The 18,959-nt window shown below is 39.2% G+C and overlaps 1 protein-coding gene across 10 annotated transcripts in view; it reads right to left on the bottom strand.

The window, feature by feature from the left end:
* The window catches only part of jmjd8 (jumonji domain containing 8), a 184,595-nt gene that overhangs the window by 5,527 nt on the left and 160,109 nt on the right, over positions 1–18,959 (bottom strand). For 4 of the 10 annotated variants that reach the window (XM_069906214.1, XM_069906213.1, XM_069906206.1 and 1 more), the window contains 6 exons: positions 15,687–15,783; positions 13,704–13,772; positions 13,062–13,181; positions 12,589–12,656; positions 11,939–12,073; positions 11,076–11,410 (listed from right to left, as the gene is read on the bottom strand). In XM_069906214.1, the coding sequence (XP_069762315.1) occupies positions 11,330–11,410; positions 11,939–12,073; positions 12,589–12,656; positions 13,062–13,181; positions 13,704–13,772; positions 15,687–15,783 (570 nt within the window). In that variant the 3' untranslated portion in view covers positions 11,076–11,329. Of the gene's footprint in view, positions 1–11,034; positions 11,411–11,938; positions 12,074–12,588; positions 12,657–13,061; positions 13,182–13,703; positions 13,773–15,686; positions 15,784–18,959 lie in introns of those variants that run through there. The other 6 variants (XM_069906212.1, XM_069906208.1, XM_069906207.1 and 3 more) reach the window with 6 other exon arrangements.

Genomic DNA, 18,959 nt, shown 5'->3' with positions numbered 1-18,959 from the left:
GACCTTGGGCTACTTTGTGTTTGAACAGATGACTTGTTCTATGGACTGATTCTATTTCACTCCAATGCCTTCTCTCCTTTAGATTGTCTTGCTGCCAGAATGTGCTGTCTTTCTGCAGGCAGGCTAGCTCAACCAAAATCCAAATTGTATATTTCTTTAATGTCACTAAAGGTACTTCTCTTATCAGGAGCTTTATATTAGGAGAACCATGCAAGAGCTTATAACTGTTTCAGTACTGATCCAAGGTTCACTGCAAACATTTGGTATGTATCTACAGGTAGGGCTTGTGGGATGTGTGTTGGCTAAAGACTTTTATGGAGAAATTCTTTGTGGCCACACACCTTAACCAGACACCTGCAAGGTAGGCCAAGTTTATTTTTCTCATTTGTATCAGTATTTGGTCAAGTAATGGGCCTTCTAAGTCACAAGCTAAAAGCTTGTGAGTTGGGGACAGAGCATGAGTTTGTCAAGAATAGCAACTATATTTAATGTGAGACTCCACCTTGCAAGTATATATAGATCATTTTTGTGACCAACTTCTGCAATTCTTCCATGTGGTCTTGTAAACAGTGTTGATAGGCTTTATGGGTGACATGAGGCTTCAGTGAGTAAGTGATGGAATGGAGACATATGACAAACAAGCTTCCATATTGGGAATTAATAATATGCTTTACCATCTACTGGAACTTTAGACACTGATTAGGCATTGATCAGTATCTGATTGTGTGATGTCTTTGAATATGATCAGGAACTTGAGTTCAAGATATTATTCTTGTCTACCTGCTGTAAGTTGAGTATTCCAACTTCGTATCCAGTTGCTCTCTCAACACTGTTAGTTCATTTGATATTGGTTCTTCATTAAATGTTTAAAATCCCACTTTTTAATAATATACCAGTAGTTGGTAAAGGTGTCCAGTGGCTTGAAACTTGCGATTTTTGATTCAGTTTTTATCTTTTTTAAACATTTAGACATTCAGCACAGTAACAAGCCATTTTGTCCCATGAGTTCTTGCTCCCAAATAACCGACTCGCCCCCCCCCCCAACCCCGGTACCTTTTGAACGGAGGGAGGAAACCAGAGCCCCTGGGGAAAATCCACTCGGACTTGGAGAGAACATACAAACTCCTTACAGACAGCACGAGATTCGAACCCATTCTTGATCCCTGGTGCTGTAAAGGCATTGCACCCACTATGCCAAATATGCTACCAGAATTTGCAATTTAAATTGTGTTTCTGGTCATTTCCTGCCACATTGGATGTCTCATGAATCTTGTGCAAAACTTACTAAGTAGATGACATCATTGCAGTGTTTACACTCAATAAAATGCTGCTCTGGCTCAGTTGATGGCACTCTAATCTTGGAGTTCAAATCCCACTCGAGTGACGAGGCTAGCAAATAAATACTTGAGGTGTTTTGGAGCTTGTAACTTTTGGGTGAACTATTAAGCAGAGGAATCTTCAAACAATTAAATTATGGAGGAGCTTGGGGCGGGGACGAGCATCATCCATGTGCAGAACTGGTCAGTCAACATTTTGGGTTAGGACCTTTTATAGAGACAAGTAAAAAGTACATTTATGAAGAGTGAGAGGTACAGGGGTGGGGCCTCGGTGTAAAAGATCCATTGGCACTATTTCAGAGAGCATTGGTGTTCATCTCAAATAGATTATTTATTTTCACCTTATTAGTGGGAGGTTGATGGTTACAAACTGATTAGTGTACCTCCTACATTAATGATTACATTCAAAAAGACTTCCTTGGTTGTAAAATGCAGTGGGGTTCTTAAATTATAAATTATCCTCTGATAATTCCTTTTCTTTGGGATGGATTAGAGCAGTGGTTCTCAACTTTTATCTTTCCCTCATATAGCACTTTAAGTATTCCCTAAGATTAATCAGGGATTGCTTAAGGTGGTATATGGGTAGAAAGAAAGTTTGAAAACCACTGTTTTAATCGTACCTGATTGACTCGTTATGTGCATGGTTTCATAACTCCAAAGGAAATGGGCCAATGACAATTTTTCTTAAGCAAAATATTTCAGTAACAATTGGGTCTGGAGCAGTGATTCTCAACCTTCCCTTCCCTTCCCACTCATATCCCACCTTAAGCAATCCCTTACCAATCACAGAGCACCTATGGCATGGGGAATACTTAAAGTGGTATGTGAATGGAAATAAAAAGGTTGAGAACCACTGGATTGCAGGAAACCTAAACCTTATCAAGGCTACCCTCATGAACCTTCAACTATATGTGGAGTACTCCACTCTACCGATCTCTATTCGGGAAGTGTAATTTCTCCACAGTGCTGCAACTGAGAAGAATGGTCTGACTGATTATTCACTGAGCTTTATTCCAGGGCATAATTTTCAGAGCTGGCTTTCTTACTTTTTCCAAATTCATTCTTCCTATCTCCTTTTTCTACTTTGATCCAAAACAAAAGGAAGACCATTTGTAATCTAGGTTTCAAAATGCTAATCTGACTTGATCATTGTTTGGCACTGATGAACCTTTCATTATTTGGCCCAGATGAGGAAACTGGAACATGGGAAATAAGAACAGGTAGACTGTCATTGAAAAGTTTAGAAGTTAAGCCCATTGTAGCTACTCAAAATGTTCAAATGAAATATTCAGTGAATTACATCTAGATTTAAATTTTCTTGTTGAGTTATTTTTGACCTCCATTTGTTGTGAATTGGTACTACTTGGATCAAAATTGACCAGACACCATTCGGTTATAGGTTAATGTTCTCAGTCATGGATTTGAGGTTTAATTAACAATAAACAGTGACTAGTTAGTGAAACCACGTGATCTAATGGAGAAAATTGTCATTGGAAGACATTGATTTGTTCAATTTAAAAAAAACATGTGAGGAATGTATTTGGATGCACAAGTGTTTTGGGTTGCTTTCATAATAGTTCAGCACAAACTAGAAGGGCTGAAGGGCCTGTTTCTGTACTGTTCTAAGTAGGTGGTACATTGACTCTAGAATGATTTTTAAGTTGCAACTTTTTTAAGGGGATACATTGGGGCTTAGAGAAGGGCAAGAGTCTATATATTGTGATTATAAGTATATGGAATATTTTAGGAAGGGCTGGATCTTTTCTGTAAATCATTGAAATAACATCTTTTAAGGCCGCACACTTCAACATGTACACAAGTGAAATTTTGATAGTTTATTAATTATAATGGTAAATGGAAAGAGTAGGACACAATATTGTGTTGTCCGTTTGATTGCTGTTTTCAGAAAGTGACAGTTTGGTCACTGCGCATCTGTGGTACTTGTACATGCACACAAAAGCTCACTAAATTTAAAAAGTTTGAGAGTTGGTTGCAGGAAGGGCATGTTTTCGGTTGAATATTCCAGGATTCTGTTGTTTTAGGCATGATAGAATGGGGGGAATAAAAGGTGGAGGAGGTGCATTGCTTATTAGAGAGAACATTACAGCAGTTCTGTGGCAATATGTAGAAGAACCAACTGGGGAGGGGGCAGTATTGGATCTCCTATTAGGGAATGAGATAGGTCAGGTAACAGAGGTTTGTGTTGGAGAACACTTTGGGTCTAGTGTTAGTTTTAGGCTAGTAATGGAAAAGAATAGAAGTGGGCCAAAGGTTGAGATTCTTGATTGGAAGAAAGCAAATTTTGAGGGGATAAGTAAAAATTGGGATAAGATATTTTCAGGTAAGAATATAGCAGATAAATGTAGGATATTCAAAGGAGAAGTTCTGAGAGGGCAGAGTTGGGATGTTCCCATGAATATTAAAGGAAAGGTTAGAAACTGTTGGGAACCTTGGTTTTGAAAAGATATTGGGAACTTGGTTTGGAGGAAGAGGGATGTGTACAAGAGGTATAAACACCAGGGAATGGATGAACTGCTTGAGGAATTTAAGGAGTGTTTTTTTTTTTAAATCTTGAGGGAAATTAGAAAGGCTAAAAGGAGATGTGAAGCTACTTTGGCAGGAAAAGTAAAAATAAATCCAAAGGGTTTCTATGGTTACATTAAAAGTAAAAGAATAGTGAAGGTTAAAATTGGACCCCTTGAAGATGAGGGGGGGGGGGGGGTGAGAAGCCAGAGGAGATGGGTGAAATTTTAAACATTTTTTTCTTCAGTTTTTCACTAAGGAAAAGAATATTGATCCAGATGAAGTGAAGAAATAGGGTCGGGAGCTCATGAATAATATAAGAATTAATGAGGAGGTAGTGTTGGCTATATTGAAAAAGATCAAGGTGGATAAATCTCCAGATCCTGACAAAATATTCCTAGGACCCTGAGGGAGGTTGTGAACAAATAATGGTAGCATTGACAGAAATATTTAAATTGTCACTGGCCATGGGGGAAGTGCTAAAGGGTGGCTCATGTTGTTTGCTGTTCGAAAAAAAAGTAAACCTGGTCAGTTTCGGCCAGTAAGTCTGATGCCGGAGGAGGGTAAATTAATGGAAAGTGTTCTTGGAGATGGTATATACAACTATTTGGAAAGACCGGGATTGATTCTGAGTAGTCAACACGGTTTTGTATGTGGTAGATCCTGTCTAACAAATCTTAGTTTTTCGAGGATGATGAGGGGAAGGTGGTGGATGTTATCTATTTGGACTTTTGATAAGGTTCCCCAATAAGAGGTTAGTAAGGAAGGTGGAAGCATTAGGTATTAATGATGAATTAGTGAAATGGATTCAACAATGATTGAATGGGAGATGCCAGAGAGTAGTGGTGGAAAATTTTGTTGAATTGGAGGCCAGTGACAAGTGGAGTGCCTCAGGGATCGGTACTGGGTCCACTGCTGTTTGCCATATATATTAACAATCTAGATGATAGGGTGGCAAATTAGATTGGAAAATTTGCAGATAATACAAAGGTTGGCTGTGTTGTGAACAGTGAGGAAGATTATAAAAGCGTACAGGTTGATATAGGACAGTTAGAAGAGTGGGCTAAATGCGAGGTGCTACATTTTGATAGGACTAATCAAAATAGGATATACACGTTAAATAGTGGACAATTGAGGAGTGCAGTGGAACAAACTGATTTAGGAGTCATGGTACATAATTCTCTGAAAGTTGAATCATGTGTGGATAGGGTAGTGTAGAAGGCATTTAGTATGTTGGCTTTCATAAATCAGAGTATCGAACACAGGAGTTGGAATGTTATGTTAACATTGTATAAGGCATTGGTGTGTAGTTTTGGTCTCCGAATTACAGGAAGGTTATAAACAGTAAAGAGAGAATGCAAAGGAGGTTTACAAGAATGTTGCCAGGATTTCAGGGTTTGAGTTACAGGGAAATGTTGAGCAGGCTGGGACTTTATTCCCTGGAGTGGAGAAGGTTGAGGGGTGATTTGATATTCAAAATTATAAGGGGGACAGATATTCAATGTGGATAGGCTTTCCCCAACTGAGAGTGGGGGAAAATTCAAACGAGGGCATGGATTGAGAGTAAAAGGGGAATTACTTCATACAGAGAGTGGTGGGGGTATGGAATGAACTTCCGGCAGTGGTGGTAGAAGCAAGATCAATGTTAATATTCAAGGTTGGATAGGTATATGGACTGGAGAGGGTGGGGGGGGGGGGGGGGGGGTTATGAGCCAAATGCGAGTCAGTGGGAGATATTCAGGGCCAAACTGGCCTGAAAATTTAGTTTTCAAAGTCTGGACTTTTGTAATTAAGGTATGAATTAAAATGAATAAATATTTGTTCATATTAAAGAATATATATGTAAGTATATCCTTTCACGATAAAGAAATATTGGGATATCTGGGGAAAAAATTATAGTGAAATATTTAAATATTTTGTCTTGCATGGTATAGACAGGTGCAATATTCTGTCTGTAGGTGCTGAATATCAATTTTTACCTAAAATGTCTGGATTTTTTCAAAAGTGTTTTTCTAGTAAGATTAAGTAAAACTAATTAAATGTGAATACGAGGTGGTATGCTTTCACGTGCTGGTAAGTTCATGTTCCTTAGTTTTTGAAGATCACAATGTGTACATTGTGGCTGGAATGGCAAGCTTGCAAAGAAACTTTCCAATAGATCATTGTGAGGACATAGCAGTCAGACCAGAAGACTGCAAAATAAGGTATATATATATATATTTTTTTAAATTTAGACGCACAGTAACCGGCCCTTTTGGCCCACAAGCTCCTACTGCCCAATTAACCTACAACCCCGCCCCCCCCCCAGGATGGCTTTTATTTATTGTTTTTGAACAGTGGGAGGAAAATAGAGGACTGGAGGAACCCATGAACTCCTTACAGAGAGAACAGGAATTTGAACCCTGGTCCTGATCACTGGAGCTGTAACCACTTTACTAACCATGCTGCCCCAAAGATGAGTTTTTCATCAGAAAGTCATTGGAATATGGATGCACTGACAGAGTAGGTGATGGAAGCAGGTACGCTTACAACAGGCGCTTGAATTGCCATGGCATAGAAGGGTACAGACCAAGTGCTGGTAAATTGAATTAGTATGGCCAGGCACTTGAAGATCTGCAGGGACATGTTGGGCCAAAAGACCTGTGTGTGTGTTTGACTCCATGGCAGAGTCATTTGAGAATACTGACATTTTGGAAAAATGATTCTCATAGTCAAACATTTGAGTGGTCCAGTTCATTTTATTAAAAATATTTTTAATTATTCCTGTAATATTCCTCCCAAAAATAACTGAATTACACAAATATCTGAGAAATTGTTTCATGGTCATCGAAACTGTCTAGTTTGTTACTTTACTCATTGTGACACAAGAAGTTGAAATGCAAATACAGTAGCTTTAAAAAAGAAAGTGGTTCAAGTGCCATGGTAATTTTTCACATTGTAATTTGTTTGGTCTTTAGCATTATAGATGCCTGAAAGAAATAATCAATTTTTGTAAACTTTTTAATCAGTCTATTGATGTTTAATTTGTCACCTCACTTTTAAATTGTATTTGCACTTGTACAATTTGGTTATAAAGGCAGTCTTTTGGTGTAGACGTTTTCAAAAATTTCATTTGTTGCTAGTTAATAAGTTATTGCAACACAAGTAGTTTTTAAAACTAAATTCTCTCAAAGTTTAACTAACATTAAACTTTTATACTGTAGTTTACTTTGGAAAGCATACAAAACTTGGTTTGCAGCCATAAATTAATGCAAGAATAATTGTGTATATGAATTGATAAGTATTGAAACAATTTCCCATTCTTGCTATTTTAATAGAATCTGAACACAATTATGACCCTGGTATACAATGACTTGTCAACATGATATTCTTCAACTGTAATGGAAAGGCAGATTTCACAAGTCAAAGCTAGTTTGAGAAGAATTGATTTTTAAATGACGTGCTTCATTCAGTTATAATAGGATTTATGAACTATGTCTTGGTATCAGTGCAGAGATTAATGGTCTTTTTCTTTGGCTTGGCTTCGCGTACGAAGATTTATGGAGGGGTAATGTCCACATCAGCTCGTTTGTGGCTGACCAGTCCGATGCGGGACAGGCAGACACGGTTGCAGCGGTTGGTTGGGGTTGGGTGTTTCCTTCTTTGTCTTTTGTCAGTGAGGTGGGCTCTGCGGTCTTCTTCAAAGGAGGTTGCTGCCCGCCGAACTGTGAGGCGCCAAGATGCACGGTTTGAGGTGAGATCAGCCCACTGGCGGTGGTAAATGTGGCAGGCACCAAGAGATTTCTTTGGTGCACCTCTGTCACGGTGGCCAGTGGAGAGCTCGCCCTATAACACGATCTTGGGAAGGCGACGGTCCTCCATTCTGGAGACGTGACCTACCCAGCGCAGTTGGATCTTCAGCAGCGTGGATTCGATGCTGTCGGCCTCTGCCATCTTGAGTACTTCGATGTTGAGGGTGGAAGCGTTCTAGAAGCCGTAGGTGATGCCAGTAGAGGGGACCCATGATTCGGAGCCGAACAGGAGTGTGGGTATGACAATGGCTCTGTATACGCTTATCTTTGGAAAAACAACCAACTGAAAAACCTCACAGACTCTTTTGTGTAGTCTTCCAAAGGCGCTATTTGCCTTAGCGAGTTTGTTGTCTATCTCGTTGTCGATCCTTGCATCCGATGAAATGGTGCAGCCGAGACAGGTAAACTGGTTGACCGTTTTGAGTTTTGTGTGCCCGATGGAGATGTGGGGGGGCTGGTAGTCATGGTGGGGAGCTGGCTGATGGAGGACCTCAGTTTTCTTCAGGCTGACTTCCAGGCCAAACATTTTGGCAGTTTCCGCAAAACAGGACGTCAAGCGCTGAAGAGCTGGCTCTGAATGGGCAACTAAAGCGGCATCGTCTGCAAAGAGTAGTTCACAGACAAGTTACTCTTGTGTCTTGGTGTGAGCTTGCAGGCGCCTCAGATTGAAGAGACTGCCATCCGTGCGGTACCGGATGTAAACAGCGTCTTCATTTTTGAGGTCTTTCATGGCTTGTTTCAGCATCATGCTGAAGAAGATTGAAAAGAGGGTTGGTGCGAGAATGCAGCCTTGCTTCACGCCATTGTTAATGGAGAAGGGTTCAGAGAACTCATTGCTGTATCTGACCCGACCTTGTTGGTTTTTGTGCAGGTGAATAACCATGTTGAGGAACTTTGGGGGGCATCCGAGGCGCTCTAGTATTTGCCAAAGCCCTTTCCTGCTCACGGTGTCGAAGGCTTTGGTGAGGTCAACAAAGGTGATGTAGAGTCCTTTGTTCTTGGCACTTTTCTTGGAGCTGTCTGAGGGCAAAGACCATGTCAGAGGTTCCTCTGTTTGAGCGAAAGCCGCACTGTGATTCTGGGAGAACATTCTCGGCAACACTAGGTATTATTCTATTTAGAATCCTAGCAAAGATTTTTGCCTGCAATGGACAGCAGCATGATTCCCCTGTAGTTTGAGCAGTCTGATTTCTCGCCTTTGTTTTTGTACAGGGTGATGATGATGGCATCACGAAGGTCCTGAGGCAGCTTTCCTTGGTCCCAGCAGAGCTTGAAAAACTCATGCAGTTTGGCATGCAGAGTTTTGCCGCCAGCCTTCCAGACCTCTGGGGGGGATTCCATCCATACCTGCTGCTTTGCCACTTTTCAGTTGTTCAATTGCCTTGTATGTCTCTTCCCAGGTGAGGACCTCATCCAGCTCTAGCCTTAGGGGCTGTTGAGGGAGCTGGAGCAGGGCGGAATCTTGGACTGAGTGGTTGGCACGGAAAAGAGATTGGAAGTGTTCTGACCATCGGTTGAGGATGGAGATCTTGTCGCTGAGGAGGACTTTGCTGTCTGAGCTGCGCAACGGGCTTTGGACCTGGGGTGAGGGGCCGTACACAGCCTTTAGAGCCTCGTAAAAACCCTGAAGTCGCCAATGTCCGCGCTGAGCTCGTTTGGCGAGGCTAGTCCACCACTCATTTTGGATCTCCCGGAGTTGGCGCTGAAGATGGCTGCATGCGCGACGGAAGGCTTGTTTCTTCTCTGGCCAGGACGGCTTTGCAAGGTGAGCCTGGTGGGCAGATCGCTTCTTTGCCAGCAGCTCCTGGATTTCCTGGTTGTTTTCGTTGAACCAGTCCTTGTTTTTCCTGGAGGAGAAGCCCAGTACCTCTTCAGTGGATTGCAGTATGGCAGTCTTCAGCTGATCCCAGAGGGTTTCAGGGGACGAGTCCGTGAGGCGGATTGCATCCTCGAGCTTTGCTTTGATCAATGGTAGGACCTTTCTTATTTACAATACTTGAATCTATTCCTAGCAGATTATTTTAAAGCCATTGTAAATGTTCCAATTTCAGCCTTCGATCACTACATTGCTTGGCTAGAACTCCTTAAACACTAGATACCAATAGTTTCCATTTACAAGTCTGTTTGAGAGTTGACTCAATTTGACAGAATCCACAAAATTCTGTGTTTGAAAACTGAAACTTAGATTCCTGAGTATAGTACTGGAGAATTATCAATGAACTTTTGGACTGTTAAAATATGTGCATTGTTTGTTAAGTTGGGTCATTTTTCTTTTTGAATGAAAGACAAATGATTCAATATTTTTGTACTAAAGGCAATTGGCTCTATTTCTCATTTTTCACACTTGGTGAAAATTTCTGCTCATTCAATTCTGCAGGTTTTCCAGGTAACTGGTAAAATCTGAACCAGTTAATTAAATATTTTCTGTTGCTTTAGTTTCAAAGAGCATTTGTCCATTCAACCCTGCCTTTACCCTCTAGTCAAGGCTAGCTTTCTGCTTGTACAAGTTCTAACCTGTCAACAACCGTACTCTGTATTTCTCGACAACCTACCCTCTTGCCTTCCTGAGGCGATTGATTTTTATTTTGTACAGATAATCCACTCATTGTGTATATATTATCTGTGACTTGAGTGCATATCCAAGTTCCATTCCAACAAATCAGGCTGCAATGTCTAGACTGCTGTTCCTGTGCAGTGTTGGTCTCAATTGACACGTTAGCCCTATGGTGGACTGCTTTCTCTTGGTATTATTTTGAAGAGTTCTCCCCAGTGTATTAGCTAAACATCATCTGACATTTATCACTTGTACTAAATTAGTTGCCATGTTTTCTTGTTATAACAATGACTGCCCTTAAAAATCCTTAATTGGCTGAAAACAAAATAGTCTCTTTAGGTGTTGCAGTACAAGGTTTGTATATGGGAAATGGAAACCTTTCATCGAAAAAGGAATGCTTGTAGAAAATAACTTAAGAAGCCATATTTGTATGAGAACTAGTTAACCATCTGATATTTCTGACAAAAGATCCAAATTGTTTGAGCTGCAACACAACTTAATATGAGGATATTCAGACTTAAGTCTGAGACTTGTGTTAAATGTTGAATGTATTATTGTCCAGGGATCCAGCCCCATAGCAGCAGCCTGAGCACTAATCCACCCTGCAGTGCCCAAGACCATTGTAAACTTTTCTTTAGGGGAGGTTGGAAACTAATCACATTCTTGTTTACATCTTGAACGAATACCAGACAAATGAGGTACAGTACAATTCTGATTATCTAAAGTGGTCAGGACTGGGTCTATGTAGGAAAAACGGCATTTTTTTGGAGAACTGGACTTTTTTTTTTAAACCGTCCCATTGCAACAGCAAATAAATTCTAACAGTGTGTAAACAAGAGAAGGCTTTTTAATGATTAAAAAAATTCTCACCAAAAAAATGCTGGCTGACGCTTCCCACTGTCACCGACAGCCCCGGTTAGTTCTGATTTGTTTCAGATACCGTCATCTATCTGAAATTTTTGGATAAATGAAGATTTCAGGTAATCGGAGTTGTACTGTTATGTGGCCTTTTACAGTCCCAGTCACTGAAATACCAATTGAGGCAGCTGAGTGGGAAGAACATTTATGGTCTCGTGATTGTATAGATTCACAGGAGGAGCTTGGATAAGTTGTTTGACTTTTCTTCATCCTAAGAAGGTAGAAATGAAGACACTTGTGTCGATATTAAGGGTAGCATGCCACCAGTGATTTGGAAAATATAGTATCTGCAAAAGGAAAAAAAGGCTTCAATCAACTTTGAAGTCTCAAAGCAGGTACAGTAGCATATGGCCAGCTTTTAGCTCCGTGCTGAAATGACACCAAGTATAATTTGAGATGCAACATTTTATTGAAACATCAGAACAATCTTTTCCAATTCCAGTCTCTAGCTATCCCTCTCATAAGACCTTTTTAGGCTGCTTCTATCAACAAACTTTTAGTCACTTTAAGAACTCCTTTAATTTGGTATCCATTTTCCCTAAATCTTATAAAGTCCTAAAATCCAGACTGCTGGGTAGTACTTTTGAAATTAAAATTTGAGAAAAAATGTCTTAATAAACTTGAGTACAAAAACATTTTTTCTTATATTTCTGCAACTTCCATGTGGATGTGTGCAAGAGTTTGAGAAGTCCAGATTTGAGTAATCTGGACTTTTACTGTTCCTTGCTTTATCTACCATAAAGACAAGTAATAAATTCAAGATTCTTCTTGTTCATTATCTGCAGGGATAATGTAGAAAATGAGCTGTAACTTACTTCTCCTGGGTGTATTGTACACTCCAATGGTTTGTCCTCTTCTGACAAATATGGGTATGTGTCCAGTATCCATGACAGAGTGGTCCTGTTTGGATGAAACTCTGGTGTTTTGTCTGGTGGATAAAGAAGCCAGTGCTGGCCACAACAGGCAAAAATTGGAACCAACATACTGACTCAGAAAAAAAATTCACTTGATCATAACCCTTAATTTTACAATCTTTTCCACTTTCCTACTGAGGAATTTCTGCTAGTTTCCCATCATAATCATCCTTGAACAACTCTATACTGTTTAAAACATTGCCCAAACCTGTGTACAGGGGTTTTTTCCCTCCGTGGAGCAATCATACCCTTTTGAATTTTATAAAGTTTTGTTTTCAAATTATCTTTACAAATGTACAATTGAACACCTAAGTCTTTGTCTTCATTCTTTTGGTGTAATTTTCAATCCTTATTTTTCACTTGTCACGATGGAGATGGGTGTTTATGGGCTGAATGGTACATGCTGGGAAAGTAAGGGAATGCAATGGGAACTTTATAAAATGAAAAGATGTATGGCTTTGGGCCTAATTCAAAATCTCTGGCATAGCCGTCATTTTCTTAACATTTAATGATTCTACTTCGGGTAATGAATTAAAAATTGAAATTCTTACCTTTCGTCCGTATATAATCTCAGAATATCCTGGTCCATGCCAATGAAAGGGTACTCCTGTGCCTGCACCTTTTTAAAAAGCATAACCAAAAATAAACTGAAGTAGTAATGCAATGAAGTAGTAATTATATACATTTGGGTTGATGAGAGCATGCATTAACAAGCCCCTATATGGTCCAATGAACATGTTACCTTTATTCCCAGGCTAGAATGTCTTTGAATGGAAGCTATAAATGACATGAACATTGGTAGTTAGTTATCTTAATTTAGTTCCCCTTTTTTATTAATATGACTACTTGTGATCTGCTGACGTGAGGGAAAAGTCACACTTGATTTTTATCACACTCTTGGCCACCTGTATCTACTCTACATAACTTTGTTTAAATAACAAGTGTGTGTGGAAATATAAATGCCATCTATTTTGATCACCAGTGTATGTTTGCACTTAGAAATGCTTCATCACTTATTACTAACCGGCTATCCCAAAGCTGTAAGCTTCTTTGGTCCCAGGGAGTTGGAATGGAGGTGGGATGTATGTTCTGAAGAGAGAGTCCCACTCTGTAAAGTTGTTATCTCCAAAAAAGTACAATGTATCTGTACAAAAAAAACCATTTCAATAACTCAGGAGCAGGGCTTGATCATTGAACACCTCCACAGTGAGTTCCAGCTATAACCATCCACTCAGCTGACTAACTCACAATAAGAAAATACGTTGTAGTAGTTGAATTGATGCTGGAGAATGGTCATAAACAGGTTATTTTACCTGTGGCAATAAGTAAGTGATCTTTCCCTACTCAAGTATTCCCCAAAAAATAATTGTTGGGGGGGGGGGGGGGAGAGAAACAACTGGAAGCAAGTAAAAAAACAAAAATGAATAATTTTCATCTTTTTAAGTACTTCTATTTAAAATAGTTCCAGGCACAATGGTGTTTAATTATTACTTTGCTTAATGCACAACCTCAAACTACTCTTAAGTTATGTCAAGAATGCACAGTATTTGAACAGCAGACTTCAAATTTTTCATCCATTTTCTTTGTTGGTTCTTCAGACCCCCTTGGATATATTTAGCAGTTAGGTTTCCAAATTAATAATGCTTTAGCCAAATCAAAAACTTACCACTGCCTAAAGAATCCAAAGACTGAGGCTTCATTATGTGTTGTATGTAGTCTTTAAAAAGAACATCAACTGAAAGGTAAAAATAGAAAAGTTTATGTTTGACATTGCATTACTTCTCCAGAGCATGAACACATCTTTAATTTTAAATTTAGGTATACAGGTCCTTGTCTCATGAACTCATACTGCTCAAGTACCTAAATTAACCTACAACCCCTGGTACATTTGAGGGTGGGAAGAAACCCATGCCCACACAGGGAGAATGTACAAACTCCTTGCAGATGGTGCCAGATTTGAACCAGGGTTGTGCTAATAATGCCATCCCTTGTTGATAATTTGCAGGTCAGTTGAATAGATGTGACACTATGTTCTTTGGCTTATTTAAATATGGTATTTACACAACAAATACAGGATTTCTAATGACCCAAACTTTCTATTTCTACAATAGCATTGTAGAATGGGTCCCATGAACATGAAAACACTATTAAATGGATTAAAGTAATATGGAGTCTAATGCTAGAGCATGTCTCTTCTAAAGGGTACAAATTTTGGGGTTATGGGGGGAAAACCTTTCTTGGGTAGTACAGCTGAGACCTGCATCTTGGAGGTGCAGGAATTGTCAAGAGTTTTTGTCACACTGAACCATAGTTAATGTAGCTGCAGTGCATCAGCAACTGTAAAAAGATTATGAGGAGGCCATCTTACAATTAAAGACAGTCCAGGCAGAGTGCAACAGATACAGTACAACTTTGATTATATGAAATTTTTTTCAGAGCTGAACTGACCCAGAGGTTGGGGAGAGAAAAAATCACTCAACGTGAAGTTAGAATGACTGTCCTAATTTCATGTAACTCCCTCCCCCTTTTCTTTCCCTCTCAAACTACATGCCACTGTCTCCCAGTAGCAAGCAGTCAGAAGAATTCCTTGTCCTGGCATCATCAAGGAGAGCAGGCAGGAGCTGGATCTCCGTGTGGTGAAGATTAATGCAGTGCTGAAGAAATAGTGTGTGAAACACCACCGAGATTAGATTTGGGGAAAGTAAGGAGTAAACTGGGAGCATCTCAACAGGGCCTGAACCAAGAGTCTTGTCAAAGTTTGCTAGGTTAAAGGAGAGGATTAGTTTGGCAAGGAGATGGGACCCAGAGTTTAGATTCAAAAGGGAGAAAGGCAAAACTGGAAATAGAGGAGAGAAAATTATTGTCAGAAAAACAAAGCTGAATGTCATGAGTTTTGTAAACAAGGCAGATCAAGTGTAGTCCATTGGAAAACTGAAGCAGCTTAGAGGAGCAGGAATGGCAGCAAGATAATGTTTGCAGACGATACAAAAATTAGTTGTCATTGACAAGGAGGTTTGATTTATAATAGCTCCTCAATTAACCAATAATATTTTATGGAATCCTCAGTCTTGTATATTATAGTGACCAGACAGATAGAGGAGTCTGATTAAACCCAGGAGAGGTAGCAAATAATGCACTTCTGTGACATTTTGTTCTTGGAAGGAGTTTCCAATAAGTTGCAACGGACGTTTGTTAACAAAGGTTGATCATACTGACTCTGCTATAAAAAGTCAAAAGATTCAGCTCATCAATACTTTTCAAATCTCCCAGGGCTCTGACTAGGTACGATGTATTGGTGGCACTGTGTATCTGGAAAGGAAAGGGAGGGGAAAAATTTTTTAAAAAGTCAATCTGGACAGTCTGATTAACAGGAGAAAGATGAATTTATCATAACAGAGAAACTGTGGACATACTCTTAGGCCCTGAGCAAAAGGATTTTCAACTGAAAGTTTACTGTCAGCATAAAGTTTATCAAAGAAAGAGGAAAGATGAACAATAGAAAACTGTGAAAGATGCAAATTGGGAGACAGCAAGGTTTTAAATTACAATTTCCAAAAATCTGCAATTCACTGGAGAATTAAGGGCAGAATATTAAAATTATTTTTATCCTACTAAACAGTACAGAATGTATTTACTTAGTTACAAATACCTTTCTGATAGGAGTAAGTATTTGCTGTACTCAGTCTCACCAACCGATCTCCAAACTCCTGCAGAAGCCTCTGCTTAGAGCAGAGTGCCCTGAATTTCTACAAAATATAAGCACAAAATGTTTAGCCAGTTTTGCATTTTATCCAGGTGTAGTTTGTATCATTAATGACTACTGGTGGTTTAATAATGCCATTCTAATTTTTCAACATTATACTGTATAATATGTGGAACAATGGATTGGCATGGGTATGAATAATGAGGCTTTTTAAAAAAAAATGTTAATATTCTGAATCATGTCTGCAACTTATGAAACTAAAATTTAAATAAGAGGTTCAATTATTGCCTCAGATAACCATTTCATGTACTTTTACTAACAGCAACAATCAGTAGGAGGGTAGTATAGTAAAATACCCATATCCAGAATTTAAGCAACTGGAAAAATAAATAAAAAAATTAAATAAGTTTAAAATTGTAAAAGTACTCTCCAAAGCAACACACAATCCCTTGGTGAAGATGGGAGCAAAGCATTCAGCCAGTGGAGTGCCCCAGGCATGCCTCACCCACAGCAGCTGTTTGAACAAAATTTCAATAAAGTTGTGTTTGAATAAAATGGCAGCATCCAGGATGAAGAGCTGGCCGATCCTGTTCAATGTCTCTCTCTGCCTAGTAAAAGTCCTTATCCGAAGATCCAAAAAAACAAAGGTTGAAAAAAAATTCACCACCCGACTTGCCCATATGGGGCTCTGTTGGCAACAACAGAGGTCTGTGGTACAAAAAATCTTTGCTTCTGGCTAGGAAGATGCCAAAAAGAGTTGGAGTAAGCGACGGCGACTCCATTCTCAACATCGGGTGGAGTGCCGTCCGCATCGAAGAAGTCACCGTGGGCTGCTGGAAGGTGCCAGGGATCGGCAACAGCAAAAGCCATTGTTAATGAGGCAGATGACACTGGAGGAAACATTTGAAAAGGCCATAGAGGAGAATTTCTAGTGTTTTTGGTGCTGCATTTATCTTTTTTGGTAAATACTAAACATTATTTAATGTGGAAAATTTGTTTGTTGTTTAACCGCTGGTACAGGTTTTCTGCTGATGCGACTGTGCTGCTTAGGTCCATTATTCCGAAAACCATAAATGCCTGGTCCCAAGTATTTCAGATACAGGGTACTCGACCTGTAGAATATTATTAAGTATATTAGTATGGCTTTATCTGTTAACTTCAGAGGGGGTGGGGGTTAGTGACCGGGGTTCGAATTTACATTTTGTAAATTATGGGAATTACCTGATTAAAATGAACTTTACATAATTACTGACTTTTTTCAAATTTCATTTCGAACTGTTTTTTAAACTGTTTATTCTTAATGCAGGTGTATTAGTTAAGCTTTGTAAGAGTGTCTCAGGCAACCGAAACATTTGCCTATCTGGCATCCATGACGCCCATAGGTGCTGGACACTGAGGATTTTAAAGTGTATTGGTTTGTCTCTAATTGAACCTTGAAATGAGTCTTGGGAAATGCAACATTTTATTTTTGAAAACACGAAAAAGGAAAAGTCTGTAATTACTGTTTTTGAGAAGCCAATTTTGCAGGACTTCATGGGAAGTGTAGGGAAATGCTTCTGGAGGTTCCAGTTGTTCAGGTGGTCATTTAAAGAACTCAATGTACACTTCAGCCAATGTTTGCTCCAAAAGCAACAGCAGAATATCTGGTCATTCATGTCACTGTGCTTGAAGTGTTTTGGGAAACTACCCACAGGGCACATGCAGTTAGTTTAAAAATAGGAATTTTAATTCAGCAATTTTGGAGGCAAGGCTATATATTTTCTAGTACAATTAATCAACACTCAGTGACCACAATTAAATGAAGCCATATAATTTTTAAGCATAAAATTGTTACTTTAATTTTCTCAATGTTAAGACAATGATCAACTGGATAGTAATGTCAATTTAAGAGGGAAGAATGCTGCTGAGTATGTGAAAAAGCCCCCTAAAATTTGAAACAGTATTTAAAAGAGCAGACATCAAATCCTCAAAGGGAATTTCCTTTCAGAGGTGGGCAGAAGGATGCCTCCAATTCTGGGCAACACCCTTCAGGAATTAACGCTAAAATCTTTTGAGAGGGACTAGAAGAGATTTTATTTTTTTTTTTAAAAAATCGCAATGGAAAAGTTATTTATCCACTCCCTAATGGACAGAGAGAGTTAGAGGAGCAAATTTGTAAGGAGATAGCATAAATGTGTAGTGAACATAAGGTGGTGATTGTAGATTTCAATTTTCACACATTGTCTGGGACTGTAAAAGGACTAGGTGGGTTGGGAGTTTGTCAAATGTGTATAGGAAAGTTTTTTTCTAAATCAATACATAGAAGAACTGCCTCGAGAGGGGAGCAGTATTGGATATCCTGTTAGGGAACGAGTTAGGTCAGGTGACAGACATCTGTGTTGGGGAACACTTTGGGTCCAGTGATCATAATACTATTAATTTTAGGTTAATTATGGAGAAGGATAGGGCTGGGCATAAGGATGAGATTCTGGATTGGAACAAAGCTAATTTCAAGGAGATTTGAAAGAATTTAGGTGTGGATTGGGATCATTTATTTTCTAGGGAGAATGAAACCGATAAATGGAGGATATTCAAAGGGGAGAGTACAGAGTCAGTATGTCCCTGTGAGGATTAAAAGGAAAAGTTAGAAAATATAGGGACCCTTGGTTTTCAAGGGATATTGGGAATTTGGTTTGGGTACAGCTTCGTCAAACAAAGAAGGTGTTTGAGGAATATAAAGAGTGCAAAAAAAAAATCTTAAGAAAGAAATTTAAAAGGAGATACAAGGCTGCTTTGGCAGGCAAGGTAAAAAAAAAAAAAAAATCTAATGGGTTTCTACAGGTGCATTAATAGTACAAGAATAGTGAGGGATAAAATTGGGGCCCTTGAGGCTAAGTGAGGAGTCAGAAGAGATGGGGGGGAAATTTTAATTTTTTTTCACCATTGACTAAGGAAAAGAATATCAAGTCAGGTGAAGTAAGAAATGTTAGCATTGAGGTCATGGAAAATATACAGATTAATGGTGAGGTCGTACTGGCTGTTTTAAAGAGAATCAAGGTGGATAAATCTTCAGGTCCTGACAAGATATTCCCTTAGGGAGCTAGTGTAGAAATAGCAGGGGCTCTGACAGAAATATTTAAAATGTCATTAGCCACAGGGGAGGTGCCCGAAGATAGGAGGGTTGCTCCACTGTTTAAAAAAAGTTCTAAAAGTAAACCGGCTAATTATAGGCCTGTGAGT

The sequence above is a fragment of the Narcine bancroftii genome, chromosome 12, assembly GCF_036971445.1.
Source record: "Narcine bancroftii isolate sNarBan1 chromosome 12, sNarBan1.hap1, whole genome shotgun sequence".
In the NCBI taxonomy this organism is placed as follows: domain Eukaryota; kingdom Metazoa; phylum Chordata; class Chondrichthyes; order Torpediniformes; family Narcinidae; genus Narcine; species Narcine bancroftii.
The sequence above is the reverse complement of the archived record's forward strand: the minus strand, read 5'-3'. Positions and strand labels throughout refer to the sequence as shown.